This window comes from Vombatus ursinus, unplaced genomic scaffold (genome assembly GCF_900497805.2).
Source record: "Vombatus ursinus unplaced genomic scaffold, bare-nosed wombat genome assembly UNPS02014818.1, whole genome shotgun sequence".
Taxonomy (NCBI): domain Eukaryota; kingdom Metazoa; phylum Chordata; class Mammalia; order Diprotodontia; family Vombatidae; genus Vombatus; species Vombatus ursinus.
In genome coordinates, this window is record NW_020954596.1 from 4,192,101 (window position 1) to 4,206,930 (window position 14,830).

General features: G+C 42.4%; 1 protein-coding gene across 1 annotated transcript in view; it reads right to left on the reverse strand.

The window, feature by feature from the left end:
* Nucleotides 1–14,830, reverse strand: part of DGKQ (diacylglycerol kinase theta) — a 108,414-nt gene that overhangs the window by 42,742 nt on the left and 50,842 nt on the right. Inside the window, exons 8-13 of the mRNA XM_027836338.1 lie at nt 9,114–9,214; nt 8,396–8,625; nt 7,394–7,484; nt 5,725–5,779; nt 3,627–3,688; nt 1,043–1,193 (exon numbers count right to left, since the gene is read on the reverse strand). Coding sequence (XP_027692139.1) covers nt 1,043–1,193; nt 3,627–3,688; nt 5,725–5,779; nt 7,394–7,484; nt 8,396–8,625; nt 9,114–9,214 — 690 coding nt within the window. The remainder of the gene's footprint in view (nt 1–1,042; nt 1,194–3,626; nt 3,689–5,724; nt 5,780–7,393; nt 7,485–8,395; nt 8,626–9,113; nt 9,215–14,830) is intronic.

Genomic DNA, 14,830 nt, shown 5'->3' on the forward strand with positions numbered 1-14,830 from the left:
AAAGACTTCCCTTCCTGACCACTGACAGCCCTTCAGTCTGTATGTGCATTTGGTACCTAAATTAAACTCAGTTTTTAACAGTTGGTCACTATATACCATCATGTAACAGTCTCTCTTCCGTGAGTAATTAATCAGTCTTGTCTCCCTCATCCTGTAGGCTCCCTAAAGGCAGGGCTTTAATCTACTCCTTTTCTGCCTCCCCAAGACTTTGAGCTCCCCTAAGAGTAATCAATTAATCAACAAGCTTTGATTAAGTGCTTACTAAGCATGTTATTAAGCACTATGTGCTGGGCACTGGGGATATAGAGATTAAAAATGAAATAGTCACTGTTTTCAAAGAGTCTACTTTCAGCCAGAGGAGCCAACATTTATACATATGGGCACATAAAAAATAAATACAAAGTAATGAAAGATAGTTTAGGGAGTTGGGGCCCTAGCAGTTGGGGCAATCAGGAAGGGCTTCGTGTAGAAGGCAGTGCTATGTTTTGAAGGAAGGGAGGGATCCTACAGGTGGAATTGAGTCTGGAGAGCCTTCCAGCAATGGAGGAGAACAGCAGTACAGAGGCATGGAGATAGGAAATAGAGATGGGAGATGGTGCTGTGTGTTTAGAAGAGAAAGAAAGCTGGCTTGGCTAGACTGTAAAACATAGGAGAGTAATGTCTGATGAAGCTGGAAATGTAGGCTGGAACTAGATTATGACAGGCTTCTCCTCTGTCTCCCCAAGACTGTGACACTCCCTGAAGGCAGGCCCTGAAGAGTTTGTTCCTTCAGTCTCCCTGATCCAGTGAGCACCAGAGGGCAGGGCCTAGGGATGCTCCTCTTCTGTTTCCCCACCTTGGGGTTGGTTCCTTCTCAAGGGCAAGATTAAAAATGGCGGCAGTAAAATTCAGAGAGAGAGGGAAGTGGGAACAGGGGAAATGAAGCTGCTCAGAAAATTCTTATATGGTCAAAAGCAGAAAGGAAATCATAATGACAAGGGAACAGGCAAAGGCAATTTCTTTAAGAAAAAGGTGGTTTAGGGGGATTTCTTTTATTACTCACTTTTGATAGCCAAATCCTCTTTTAGGATATGAGTGTACTCTTTAGCAGAGAGCTGGGGGGGCAGGCCCCCAACAAACAGGTTCACTTGTGTGGCAGCATCGCTGTTTTCCACCACATAAAATCTTGTTTGGTTCATTTGACGTATGGAAGTCTGGAAGTAAAGAAAAGTGACAGTGAACCCAGAGGTGCTTGGGGATGGTGATAGCATTATCATGAACACAGAAAATCACCTGTTTGGGTTGGCAGTCAATCTGACAGCAGCCAGGGAAGCTGCTCAGTGCAGGGGCAAAAGGCCTGGCCTAGGACTCAAGAGATCTGGGTTCTAATTTACTGTGTGACTTTGGGAAAAACACCTCCTGTCTTTGGGCCTCAAGTTTCCTCATCCCTATACGGAGAGGCCTGAACTGAATAATTGCTAAGATCCCTCTTGGCTCTGACAGCCTCTGATTCTAGGTGAGAACCAAGCAAGGAGGCAGAAGAGGGAATTACACTGGGAAGACAGAGCAAAATGAGGAGGGGAAAAAAAGACGAACTGAGAGGACAAAAGGCTTACCCCAGTTAGAGGAAACAGAAAGTGTCCTCAAAAAACTTGGATCCAACGATACCCTGACAGGACAGAATGATGGGCAGAATCTAAGAAATTTTACAGGCATAAATGTGAGCTCCTGGGTAGGAGCAGAGAACTAGGAGCTTCAGAGGAATCACTGAGTGCCTCTCTATCTTACAGAAGAGGAGCCTAAGGCCTAAGGAGGTCACAGGACTTGCTCCATGCCACGATCCTCCTGTCCCCAAATCCAGGGCTCTTTTCATTACACCAGAAGCGTACACTTGGACTCAAGAAATCAGTTGCCTAAGTACGGGATGGGAGCAGCCCGTCTAGAAAACAGTTTGTGCAGAAAAAGATCCCCAGGTTGGGGGTGGGGAGGTGGGGTTAGTAAGTGAACAGTGTGACGTGGCAGCCAAAATCCCTCTATCTTAGGCTGCATTAATAGAGGAAGAGAGGCTAGCCCAACTATTTCCCTTGGTTAGACCAGTGCTGTAAACAGCGCTGGGCACATTTCAGGGAAGTTTTTGACAAATTGAGCCACAACTGGAAGAAGACAGTCAGAATAATATGAGGACTACAGAATAGGCCATTCAAGCATCTGGTGAAGAAACTATGGATGTTTAGCTTGGAGTAAAGGAGACTCAAGGACAATGTAACAGCTGTCTTCCAACATCTGTCACATAGAAAAGAAAAATGGATTAGATGTGTTCTTTCTGGCCCCAAAAGGTAAAAATAGGAGCCATGAATAGCAATCACAGAGACATAGATTTAAGCTCTACATCAGGAAAAAATTTCCCCTTGCTGAGACCTTCCTACAAATGGAATGGGCCACCCTAGCAGGTAGTGAGCTTCTCATCATTGGAGGCCTTCAAGCGCCTGCTAGATTAGCACTTGTAGAAAGCATTAATGATTTATTTAGCAGCTGGACCAGATGCCCTTTGAAGTCTCCTCCATTTCTGAGACCTCATGTTCTATGAACCATACATAATGCTTCCCATAGTCTGATGTATCAGAGGCATTCTGAACAGCCCACAAGAGATTAGAGAACCACAGACTCGTGGGATCTTGGAGCTAGAGGGCATCCTAGGGCATAATCTGATCTTTCCTGCTAAGGAAAGGAAGGCTCAGAGAAGCAAAATCAATTGCCTAAGGTCATACAGTAAGCTAAGGTCAACAACCAGGACCCAAATCAGGCCTCCTGATGACTAGACCATGGCTTTCTCTATTATACCACCCATACACATTATTATTACATATACAATATTATACCATATATACATATACATAGGTAGTATACATTGAGACATGCAATGCATACATTCATATATACACACATGTATGAGTATATATTTATATATAGGTATGCAATACATATACACACATGTGCATCTACGGGTATGCACACATATGTGTATATATAAGGTGTGTGTGTGTAAATGAAAGTATCATTTACAGAACTTTATGGGTTGCCAAGGGGAAAAAACCACCTTCCATAGCTTCTCCTCTCCTTTCCTTTTAAAATTCCACAGTATTTTTTTCCCTTTGTAAACTATAATTATTTTTGCAAATTGTTTCTTTTTTCACAACATGACTAATGCGGAAATATGTTTTACATGATTGCACATTTATAACCTATATCAAATTGCTTACTATATTAGGGAGGGGGAAAGGGGAAGGAAAGAGGGAAAAAATTTGGAACTCAAAATTTTGTAAAAAAGGAATGTTAAAAATTGTCTTTATATGTAATTGGAAAAAATAAAATACCATTAAGAATAAAATAAAATCCCACAGCATGGGGATACAGTGCATACAGTGGGTGCTCAGCAAATGTTTGCTGAATTAAACCTACAGAATACTTTCCAGGGACATGGTTAGTAAGATGTCCCTCTAGAAATTCTGATGGTTAAGACCCTTCTGGGCCAAGAAGACTGTTTTCAGTGAGAGAACCATTAAAAACTCCACCACACCCTCCCAACTTTTCTTTCAACCTATGCCCAAGAAATACAACAGAAAGTTCATGAATCATAATTCAATTACCTTTCGGATGTCTCTAAGCCTGCTGAGAATTAATTCCTCATCAGTCAGTGTCATCCGCTGAACTAAAAGGATTCAAAAGACATTAAGAGGAGTTGAAGGATCACGGAATTTGAAAACAAACAGTCAGACTTCTGCTTAAAACAATCAACTGTCTGATTTTTCAAGGGTTTGGAAACACTATTGACAAAGGTCACTGCCTGGCCTCAGTTTAAAAGGTGAGCTATTTGACATGTACAGAACCCAGTGGTCCAAGTGCAGGAGATAAGAAGGAAGATGAGTTTGTGCAAAGAGAGGTCTCTGAGGACAAGGACTGAGGAGGGAAGGAAAAGGTGGACTCTTTCTGTCCATAGCTAAACTGTTTTCATTTCAATTCAAGAAACACCTCCCTATTAAGTGTCTACTAAGTACAAGGTGCTGACCTAGGTGCTAGGGATACAAAGCTGGAAAACAAAGCATTTCCTGCCTTGGAAGAACTTAAATTCTATCACACTTGCCTATAACATGTATGTTTATTACTTCTGCATACAATATACATGCACATTTCTTTGCATTTATATACACAACAACTGTCTCTAACCCATCCTCCACACAGCTGTCAAAGTGATACTCCTAAATACGTATATAAGTACAAAGTAGATGCAGAGCAACATGAAGTAATTTCAAGCTAACAGCCATGAGGGCAGCACCAGAAAAGGAAGGAGATGGAATGTCAGGTGGTGGGCAGACCTAGTGGCGCAGCTGGAATATTCATCTTGGACTGTTGTGAATCCCAGTTCTCTATCTCCCCAGCATCCAGCAAAATCTCTGCACCAAGTTGGTGCTTAATAAAGCTTTTGTTGAACTAAAGGAATTGAGAAGAATTGGAGTCACCGAAGCAACACGGAAAAATAATAACGGTGATGTTAAGAAAAACAGATCCTAGTAGGATGGTTTACAGCAGATGTGTCAAATTTGTGGCCACAAAACTCCTGAGTGGGACCGGAACCAGATTAAAATGTAACTGGGAAATGTTTTACAAAATACACAAAAACATAATACAAGATTATTAGATAAGGTTAATTTGGGTTTTCTAAGTTAATATGCGGCAGTTTAGCAACCTATTTCTTTGAGGTTGATGCCACCAGTTTAAAGTATACAAGCTGCTTTTCTCACAACAACCCAGAATGGGGGCAGAGGACACATTATCAGCTCCACTTGAGAGATGATAAAACTGAGACTTAAAGATGAAAAAGGAGTTTGTTGCCCAGTGTCAGGCAAGTGAATAAACAACAAAGCCAGGTATTAATCCCAGGGATCAGAGGATTGATAGATGAAAGAGGTTTTAGGGATGTCCATGGGAGGAAACTGAGGCCCACAGAGAGGAAGGGACATGACTCAGTTTATAGAATCAGAAAGGGGCAGAGCTGGGATTTGAAACCACAAGAGAGGTCTTGGTAGTGTTGTTGGGGTGGGATCCTGATGACAGTTCTTTTCATGATCCAGGAGAGTGTTCAAGGAAGGCTGTGCTTTCTCCTAAACCTCTGACTTAGGCCTACCTAGGGCTCCAAAAGGATTGTCAAGGATGTAGCTGTTGCTGACTTTATGACCAAGAGTTTTTATCTCAGACTCCAAGACCTTAAGAACCTTACATCATGGCCAGGTAAATAAGACCTCCCAAGAGACACAATGAATCCTGGGGAACACAGACACACAAGGGAAGCCACCCAGATAGCCAGGCTCCCCAGGGCCACATTGCATTGCCCTCTTTTTTGCATCAACACACTCAGCTCTAAGTATATGTGTTGGTTTGGAGAACATCAGCTCCCAGCCCTGGGCTCCTTCTGTTTTTATCTGCTACTCACCTACAAGGCCAGGGTAGGAAACGGTTTGGTACTCTCTTCAGTGGCAATAGTGGCAATAGAGGCAATAGAGATTGCTTTCCTCCCCTACCTTACCAGAGAATCATGGTAACATATAATATGAAATCCTAGCAAGAAGAATCCACCAGGGCTAGACCCTGGCCTATGGGGTCTGGTATAATAAAACTGATGGTCCCAGCTCAGACTGTGGTCTATCCTGTCACTTCAGGCCTCATCAACAGCTCCGGTCCCCATCTTACCTTGCTTACTGCCCATGAGCACCTCCACAAGCCGGAAATTCTTGAGACTTTCTGCCTGCCAGGGATTAGACAAAAACATTTTATGAAGCTTTTGCCAAAGTCAACATACCTTGTTCATGAGGTGGTTTCCAATAGTTGCTCCATCACTCATCCCAATATCTCAGCTTCCCAAACAGAAAGCGAAAGGCCCAACAGAATGACTCAAACCCAGGAAAAGGACTTGAAGATGAATAATATCTCGGATTATCAAAACGAAAAGGGAGCTCAAAGGTTGTGTAGTCAGTCTAACACCCTAACTTTATAGATGACAAACCTCAGGCTCAGAGAAGAGAAGGGATTTACTCAAGGCCACACAGATAGTAAAGGGAGAGCTAAAATCAAAACCTAATCATCCTGACTCTAACTCAAGTGCTCTCTCTACCAAACTGTCTATCCTCTGGGTCTGCCCAAAGAGATCCAATTAGAACATAACTTACTACAGCCGTCTTGGGTTATGTTGTCTTTCAGTATACCCTGCCCACTGATAATGGAATATGACTAGGTCAAAATATGATCCTACTGGGCTGTAAGCTCAGAGAGGGAAGTATCATGTCTTTCTTAAATCTATAACAGACCTCAATTCTAAAATACATACAGAATTAAGTCAAATTTATAAGAATACAAGTCATTCCCCAATTGATAAATGGTCAAAGGATATGAACAGGCAGTTCTCAGATGAAGAAATTAAAGCCATCTATAGTCATATGAAAAATGTTCTAAATCACTACTGATTAGAGAAATGCGAATCAAAACAACTTTGAAGTACCACATCACACCTATCAGATTGGCCAACATGGGAAAACAGGAAAATGATAAATGTTGGAGAAGATGTGGGAAGATTGGAACACTAATGCATTGTTGGTGGAGTTGTGAAATAATCCAACCATTCTGGAGAACAATTTGGAACTATGCCCAAAGGGCTATAAAAATGCTGTATCCTAAAGAGATCATACAAATGGGAAAGGGATCCACCTGCACAAAAATATTTATAGCAGCTCTTTTTGTGGTGGCAAAGAATTGGAAATTGAGGGAATGGCCATCAACTGGAGAATGGCTAAACAAGTTGTGGTATATTAAATCTATAACAGAGGTTTATAGAATTTAGAGTATGGAAGGCATGAAATGCAGATGGAGGCTGGACTTGGAGTAGTAAGTCATGGGTTCAAATCCTGCCTATGACACTTCCTAGCTGTGTGACCATGGCCAACTCATTTAACCTCTATGAAGTTAACCCTTCACTCTCCTCACCTGCAAAATGGAAAGAGTTTCCATATTTGCCCTTGTTTTGCCCTTGCTCAAAAGAAAAAATAAAAAAAAGCACTTTCCAACTTCAAAGTGTTGTATTTCTGTCAGTCATGGTGGTCATTATTCCAGCCCTTTATTTTAGAGAGGACAAAACCCAGAGCTAGTAAGTGGCAGAATTAGGACTGACTCCAATCCAGTGTCTTCTTTCTCCTATATGAGCATAGCTGAACGCACACGGCCCTCAAGGTGGTAAGCACTTAAGAAAAGTTTGCTGAATGACTATGTGACTGACATGCCAAATACAACAGTACATATACTTCATGAGAATCAGCCTGGAAAGGAAACATCCTCTCAATTCCAGAGTAGCCACAGCCTAAACGCTTACCTGTCGCCCCAGTAACGGGAGGACTTCTTTCATCACTGTCTGTGCAGCACTTTCTTTGTCCACTCGAATGGAGACATAAGCCATTCCAACCCTGGTGGGGAAAAGGATTTCAAATGACTGAAATTTCTGAGTAGACTGTCTCAGATCTCTCGGGAAAGGGAAAGTGCCTGACTGAGTTGGATTCATTTAAAGGCTATATAAAATATGGGATGTATGGGGAGTCAGAAGAGGGGGAGCCAGTTCCTCACGGGGGTCGACAACAGAATCCACAAATTCCTACCCATTTCCCAATACAAAGCACCTCATCCAAGGGTATGCTGGAGCCAGCTCAAACCAGCTCACAAGAGGCAGCCATTAAACTTTTAGCCTGAACATTTATATATCAGATATTGGCAAATACTACAAATCAGAGCTTAACTTTTTGCTGACTTGTCTAGACTGAAGACAGTGATGAAAAAATGCTATTAATGCCAATTAAACATAGGAGTGTGCTGCATGCACATTTTTTTTTTCAGAGGTGGTTTTTAAATATTTACTAGCAGGGCAGCTAGGTGGTGCAGTGGATAGAGCACTGACCCTGGAGTCAGAGGACCTAAGTTCAAATTTGGCCTCAGACACATAATACTCATTAGTATGTGTCTCTGGGCAAGTCACTTAACCCCAATTGCCTCACCAAAAACAAAACAAAACAAAACACAAATGTTTACTAGCACCCCACTGGACTTATCCCCATTTTAAGTAGAGAAACCAATCAGCTCCATTTAGATCCAGGATAACAAATACATCCACATGAAGCCAAACAAATTCTGGTTATGAACAGACTGCTATGACCCCTGGATTCCCCGGTCAGGAATGACCTTCCTCACTTTGACACCTCACTAATGTAATTAGTGGACAGGAAACATGGCCTAGTGAATAGTCTTCCTTCTTTGCAGTCAGGAAGTCCTGGTTTCAACTCCCACCCTGACATCAGTCCCATCCGGCAGGTGCCCCTCCACTCACTTCAGCCAAGCCGGGTAAATTTTTATAACTTCACGATCCTTGGGCTTGGCATGAATGATTAAGGCTTCAGGCATGGACTCTCTGAACGTGGAGGGAATGCTAGTGCTGCTGGCGTCCTCCGAGGCTCCATTTTTGTGAGTTGCACAATCAGCCATGGCCTGCTGGGTCAGTGTCTGCAGCTCAAAGTCTCGCTGGTCCTCATTAATGTAATAAGCCCTCAAGGCCGCCTCCTGCAAGACCAGAAGAAGAGGCAGTCGGTCATTTCTTTAAAAATATATGCATACAGTTTCTGAAATATTTAGGAGATGACTCCATGAGTGTAGGAATGCCCCAAGGCTCTGGATGAACCTTGTGTCTGTTTCTCACAATTTTCGTTTCCTTTCAAGGCTCAACTCAAATGCCACCTCCTGTACGTAGCATTCCCAACACTTCCCCAAGCGCTAGCTCACTCCTTTGTCAATTTAACTGTGAATTATAGTAATAATGTATCCTCCCCTCAGTAAAAAAAGCTTCTCAAGATCAGGTTTTTTCTTTGTCTCCAACCCCAGTGTCTTACACCTAGAAGTTACTTAATAAAAGTCTGTTGAATTAAATTGAGTTGAATAGCACAGACAGTACAGTGAAGATAAAGCAGATTGGTCCAGCCCACACCCCCAGAGGGGGCTATGAGCTGGGGGTCGATCCAGCTCCTGCCATCCGAGACTATGCCGTCTCTTACCACGACCTCCCCGGTCTTTGCTATCCTGGGAGTGGTGATCAGCCGGAATTGGTTGCGCTTCACGGCATCGTTACCATCAAAGATCTTCAGTGTCTGTTTGCCTAAGAGGAAAAAAGGCACAGAATTTCTTAAATGCAGCATTTTTTTTTTTAGACAAGACAAGGAGAAAAAAAATCCAAATCAAGTCCCAGGCAGAGACGTGACTCCAGCTCCAAAACAATCCTTGGCATGGGTCGGATGAAGCCCTGACGCAGTTCCTGGCTGACCTCTGACCTTAGCCCCAGACTGTCTCCTGACTCGAGCCTAGACTGACCCCCAGACTCCCACATAAGAACATACACTAAAACCTAGCACGCTCAGTAGCATAGGCATTACAAAGAAAAGGATGGCAAGGAGAAGGTGTAGGGGACACCTTTTCTACTTATTTCCTCACTTGACAGTTCTTTATAGGACATCTGGGTGGCAGCTGCTTTTCAACGCAGGCTAGTGTGGACTAGGAATATGGTTTTTAACAATGTCTAAACTTCGAGACTTATAAGGCTCTGTGATCTTACAGGGATCTCCATGATGTGGGTGTCCCCTCCCTCCGACAGTGTAGACTTCAACACAACAGTGTAGACTGCAATACGTCCATGTCTGCTTGTCCTTGGACCAGTCATCTCCCCTTCCTTAGATCTCAGATTCCTTCATATTTAACTCTTCTCTACACCTTCTCATAAATCCCACAAAGAGGATCTATCTAGCATGCCAGGAGCCTTCCTCTGGGGCGCTTTCCATTTGGTGGGGATCCAAGGCACTGCCCACCTGTTATCCTTTGCTTTTGGCAAGTACTTAGGATTTTCGGATCTCACATCTCCTGAATCCTTTATTAGAGCAACTTGTAAAAAGACAAATTTCAGTTTGGAAGGGTATGTAGGTAAGAAGGCAAAGATAAAATAAAGGTGAGTTGATGGAAATACGAATGAAAGAAACAAGAGGAGGCAGATATTCTGATACTTTTACTTTCGATGTCAAATCTTAGATACAGGGTGGAAATACGCAGCAGCCTACTAACACCCGCTGTAGGTCTTTCCATTGCCTTGTTCATCACTAGCAATTTCGATTACTTGTTAGAAAGAAGTACAGATAGGGGATAGGAATCGTACCTGTAATTTCATGGCCATGGAGAACTCTCAGGTAAGAAAACACTCTCTAATGATGGAGGCTGGCACCTCCTCTTTAACTTACAGTGTTACAGAGGTGCCTAGAAGCCCGAGGGATAGGGGCAGCTAGGTGGTGCAGTGGATAGAGCACCAGCCTTGGCATCAGAAGGACGTGAATTCAAATCCAGTCTCAGACCAAACACTTGACACTTACTAGCTGTGTGACCCTGAGCAAGTCACTTAACCTCAACTGCCTAAAAAAAAAAAAATTAAAAAAAAAAATAGAATCCCGAGGGGTGAAGTAATTTGTCCAGAGTCCCAGTCAGAGGCAGGTCTCACATCCAGGCCTTCCTGGCTTTAAGTCTGGCTCTCTGTTTACTACATAATGCTGCCTCTCAAACGATGAAGATGATGATGATGATAACAAGAGCTGATATTTACATAGTACTTTAAAGTTTGCAAAGTACTTGACACAAAGCATTTTATTTAATCCTAGCGAGGTAAGTACAAGTAATCATTATTATTGCTTGTTTTATAGGTAGAGGTAGTGGTGGATAGGGCACTGGGCCTGGAGTCAGGAAAACCTGAGTTCAAATCTGGCCTTAGATATTTACAAGCTGAGTGACCCAGGGCAAGTCTCTTAACCTGTCTACCTCAACTGTAAAATGGGGATAACAATATCTCCCAGGGTTGTTGTGAGGATCAAATGAAATAATTTTTGTAAAGTGTTTACTCCAGTGCCGGGCACATAATAGGCATCTCCATGCCTGTTTCCTTTCTGCCTACCTGCCTTCTATTATTCCCATTTTACAGATGAAGAAACTGAGGGTCAGAGAGATTAAGTGACTTGTTTATAATCATACATCTGCATTGCATAAGAGGTGAGATTAAACCCAGGTCTTCCTGACTCCAAATCCAATGCTTTTTCCACTATGATCCCTTACATATGTGCAATGCTCCACAGTTCAGAGGCACTTTCATGTTTATCATGTAATTTAATCTTTACAACAGCCCTGGGAGGAAGGGAAGACCTGGGCAGCGATCATCATTCTATTAAGCCAATTTAAAACTAATGGCCATTCCCCAATAGGTAAGTGGTTTAGATATGTGTGTGTGTTGTGTATGTACACACACAGTATATGTACATATATGTGTGCATGTATATATATACACATATGTGAGTCTATATATTTATACCTACATATGTATGTTTGTAGAAACAAAGAGTTGTCAAAAGAATAATTGTAACATATTGACAAGTACATGAAAGAATGCTCTAAATCACTAATAAGTGAAATGCAAATCAAAGCAACCCTGGGTTTTTGCCTCACATCTTTCAAATTGGCAAAGATGACAAAAGATAGGAATAGTCAATGCTGGAGGGGTTATAGAATGATAAGCGTGCTATCCATTGCTGGTAGACCTGCAAAGTGGTACAACCATTTTGGAAAGCAATTTGGAATTATGCAAATAAAGTGACTAAAACTTTGAACCACAGACTTCATTACTAGGCTTATACTAACCCAAGGAAGCCATCAAGAAGAACATCTCCATAGATACCAAAATATTGACAGCAGCCCTTTTTTGTGATAGCAAAGAACTCCATCGAATGGGGAACAGTTAAACAAACCGAAATACACAAATGTAATGCAATATGACTGCGCTGCAGGAAATTATGTATGTGACAAATACAGAGAAGCATGGAAATATACACATGAACTGATGCAGAGAAAAGTAAGCAACACCAAGAAAATCTACACAGTAACTACAACAATGCAAATGGAAAGAACAACTATACACCAAAAAAATCAAGTGAATGTATCAAAATGATAAAGATCAAGCAGGAGTCAAATGAAGAAAGATGAGACGACCTCCCCAACCCACTCCCTTGTGTAGGCTGGAGGTCACAGGTGTGGCATATTCCACAGGTTTTCAGACTTCCTCAATGTATCGATCAACTGTGCCTCCCCCTCTTCTTTTTAATCTTTAAGAAATACTATTTGTTAAATGGAATAGCTCTCTGGGAGGAGGAGGAGGAAGAGAGATACCGGGGATAATTATCGTGATGTGAAAAACAAGACATCAATAAAAATTTGTTTCAAAATAAAATTTTTAATTATTTTTTAAAATTTATTTTGATTTATCAACAATCACTTCCATAAGCTTTTGAGTTTTAAATTTTTCTCCCCCTCCCTCCCCAAGACAGAGTGCAATCTGATGTAAGCTATACATATACATTCCTATTAAACACATTTTCACATTAGTGATGTTGTAAGGAAGAATTAGAACCAATAGGAGGGGGCAGCTAGGTGGCACAGCGGACAGAGCACCGGCCCTAGAGTCAGGAGGACCTGAGTTCACATCCAGCCCCAGACACATAACGCTTCCTAGCTGTGTGACTCTGGGCAAGTCACTTAACCCCAATTGCCTCACTAAAAAAAAAAAAAAAAAAAAAAAAAAAGAACCAATAGGAGGAACCACCAGAAAGAGGAAACAAAACAGAAGAAAAAAAATAGCAAATAATATGCTTCAATCTATATTCAAACTCCACAGTTCTTTCTTTGGATGTGGATAGCATCAAAATAAATTTTTATAAGAGAGAGAGAGAGCAGTAGCTACAGAACCGTGTGCAGAGAGGACCAGTGATTATAGTAAGTGGGCACCGAGTGTGTAGAGACTTCACCACAGCTCAGCAGGAGAAAGATTTTGTCGAACGAGTGATTCAAGGATTGTGTGAAAGATTGACACGTTGGGTCAATGCGGTGCAGAGCAAACACGTTGCTGGGAAGTCCCTGTTTGTGTACAGATCAGAGAATAAAAGAGTGGGGACAGGGGAGTGGATGGTGACTGTGGAGGCCAGTGACCTGGGTCCAAGTGTCTTCCTACACACTGATATACCAGCCAGGTATGACCTATGATGAAAAGTACAAGATCAGATTCTACCTCACAGAGCATATCTGAACTCTGAATTTCTGAGCTGTTCCTACGTCTTTTTGGGAAGAGATTGCCCAGTGTGAAAAATAGGGTTATGGGGGCAGCTACATGGTACAGTGGATAGAGCACTGGCCCTGGAGTCAGGAGGACCTGAGTTCAAATCCAGCCTCAGACCAAATACTTGACACTTACTAGTTGTGTGACCCTAGGCAAGTCACTTAACCCCAATTGCCTTACCAAAAAAAAAAAAAAGAAAAAAGAAAGATAGGGTTATGTAAGTCAAATCAGTAAGCATTGATTAAGTGCCTACTACATACAAGACATTGTGCTGGGTAACACAAGGTATAATTGTAGCACGATACCTGAAATGTCAGCCTGAATTTGTATTTTATTCTGTAGATAAGAGGAATTGTGAAGTGTCTGAGCAGGGAAATGATGTGGTTAAATCTGAACCTAAGGAAGATTCTAATGGCCTTTACCTGCAGTGCAGTCAAAATCCATTAATCCAGGCTGCTAGTTTAAACTAGCAGCTACCTCTAACAACTGCTATTCTCCATCTGTCTGGAGAGGGGTTTTCCTTCTGGCTAAAATGATTCCCGCAGTCTGAGAATGTGAGGCCAAGAAAAAATTCCCAGTGTGCTTGAGATTGCAAATGTTCTAAGGGTCAGAGGAGAAGAGACAAGAAGATAGTCACATTGATGCCTGGACTCTCTGGTTATTTGTATATAGCAAGAGGATTGGGTGAAAGAGATGGTAAATCCAGAGACCATTTCCTGTCCTCTTGTCTTCTGTGGGGCAAGCAAGAATACTCCTTGATCTGAGCAAGAAGCCAACAGAATCATTTGGCTTTATGGGGGGGAGGGGCATTATTTCTAGCATGCCTGCTGCTGAGGGCTCCATAGACGCAGGGAAATGACTTGGCATGGAGGCTCTGTGGCTGCAGATGTTTAAATGCATGCTGGGAACATCCTATCCTACCCTAGAAGACAAGCAGTTATCTTTTTTGCAAATGTGCCAATATTTACAGAGCAATCCTCTGAACTCTAAGGATCTGGAGATCTGAGGTGTAGTTCCTGGTATCTATATGACCTTGACAAGTCCTTTCTTCTCTCTGGGCCTCAGATTCCTCATTTGTAAAATGAGGGAGTCAGACTACATGGCCTTTCAAAGTCCCTTCCAGCTCTGATGATCCTAGATGGTGACACTCCTGTTAATTCTGGGCCTGAAGGTCCCTTTCAGAGCTGATAGTCTGGGGGCTTCTGAATCTGTGAAGTCACCACCAGGCCTCCAAGGGATTAAATGTTGGGAGTTTTTTCCCCTTCTCTTTTCTAGTCTTCCCTAGTGAGCGGCATTTAGACACCTGGGGAATTTTACAAAAACATTTTTCTTCTCTGTTGGTTCCATCTGGAGGCTCCCTGCTGCATTAATTGGGCTGTGATAAGTCTGTTAAATGCCTTAGAAAAGTAATTATCTCAGTCTTCCAAATCCTCTTGCCACTTAGCTAAAAGCAGCGCTTCTGAGGTGTTGCTCCTCTGAGCTCCTACCACCACCACCACCACCACAACCACCAGCCCCCTCATCCCTCTTTGGGTAGCCCGAACAACTGAGGGGATCTTAGGCTGCACTGATCAAGGCATATTG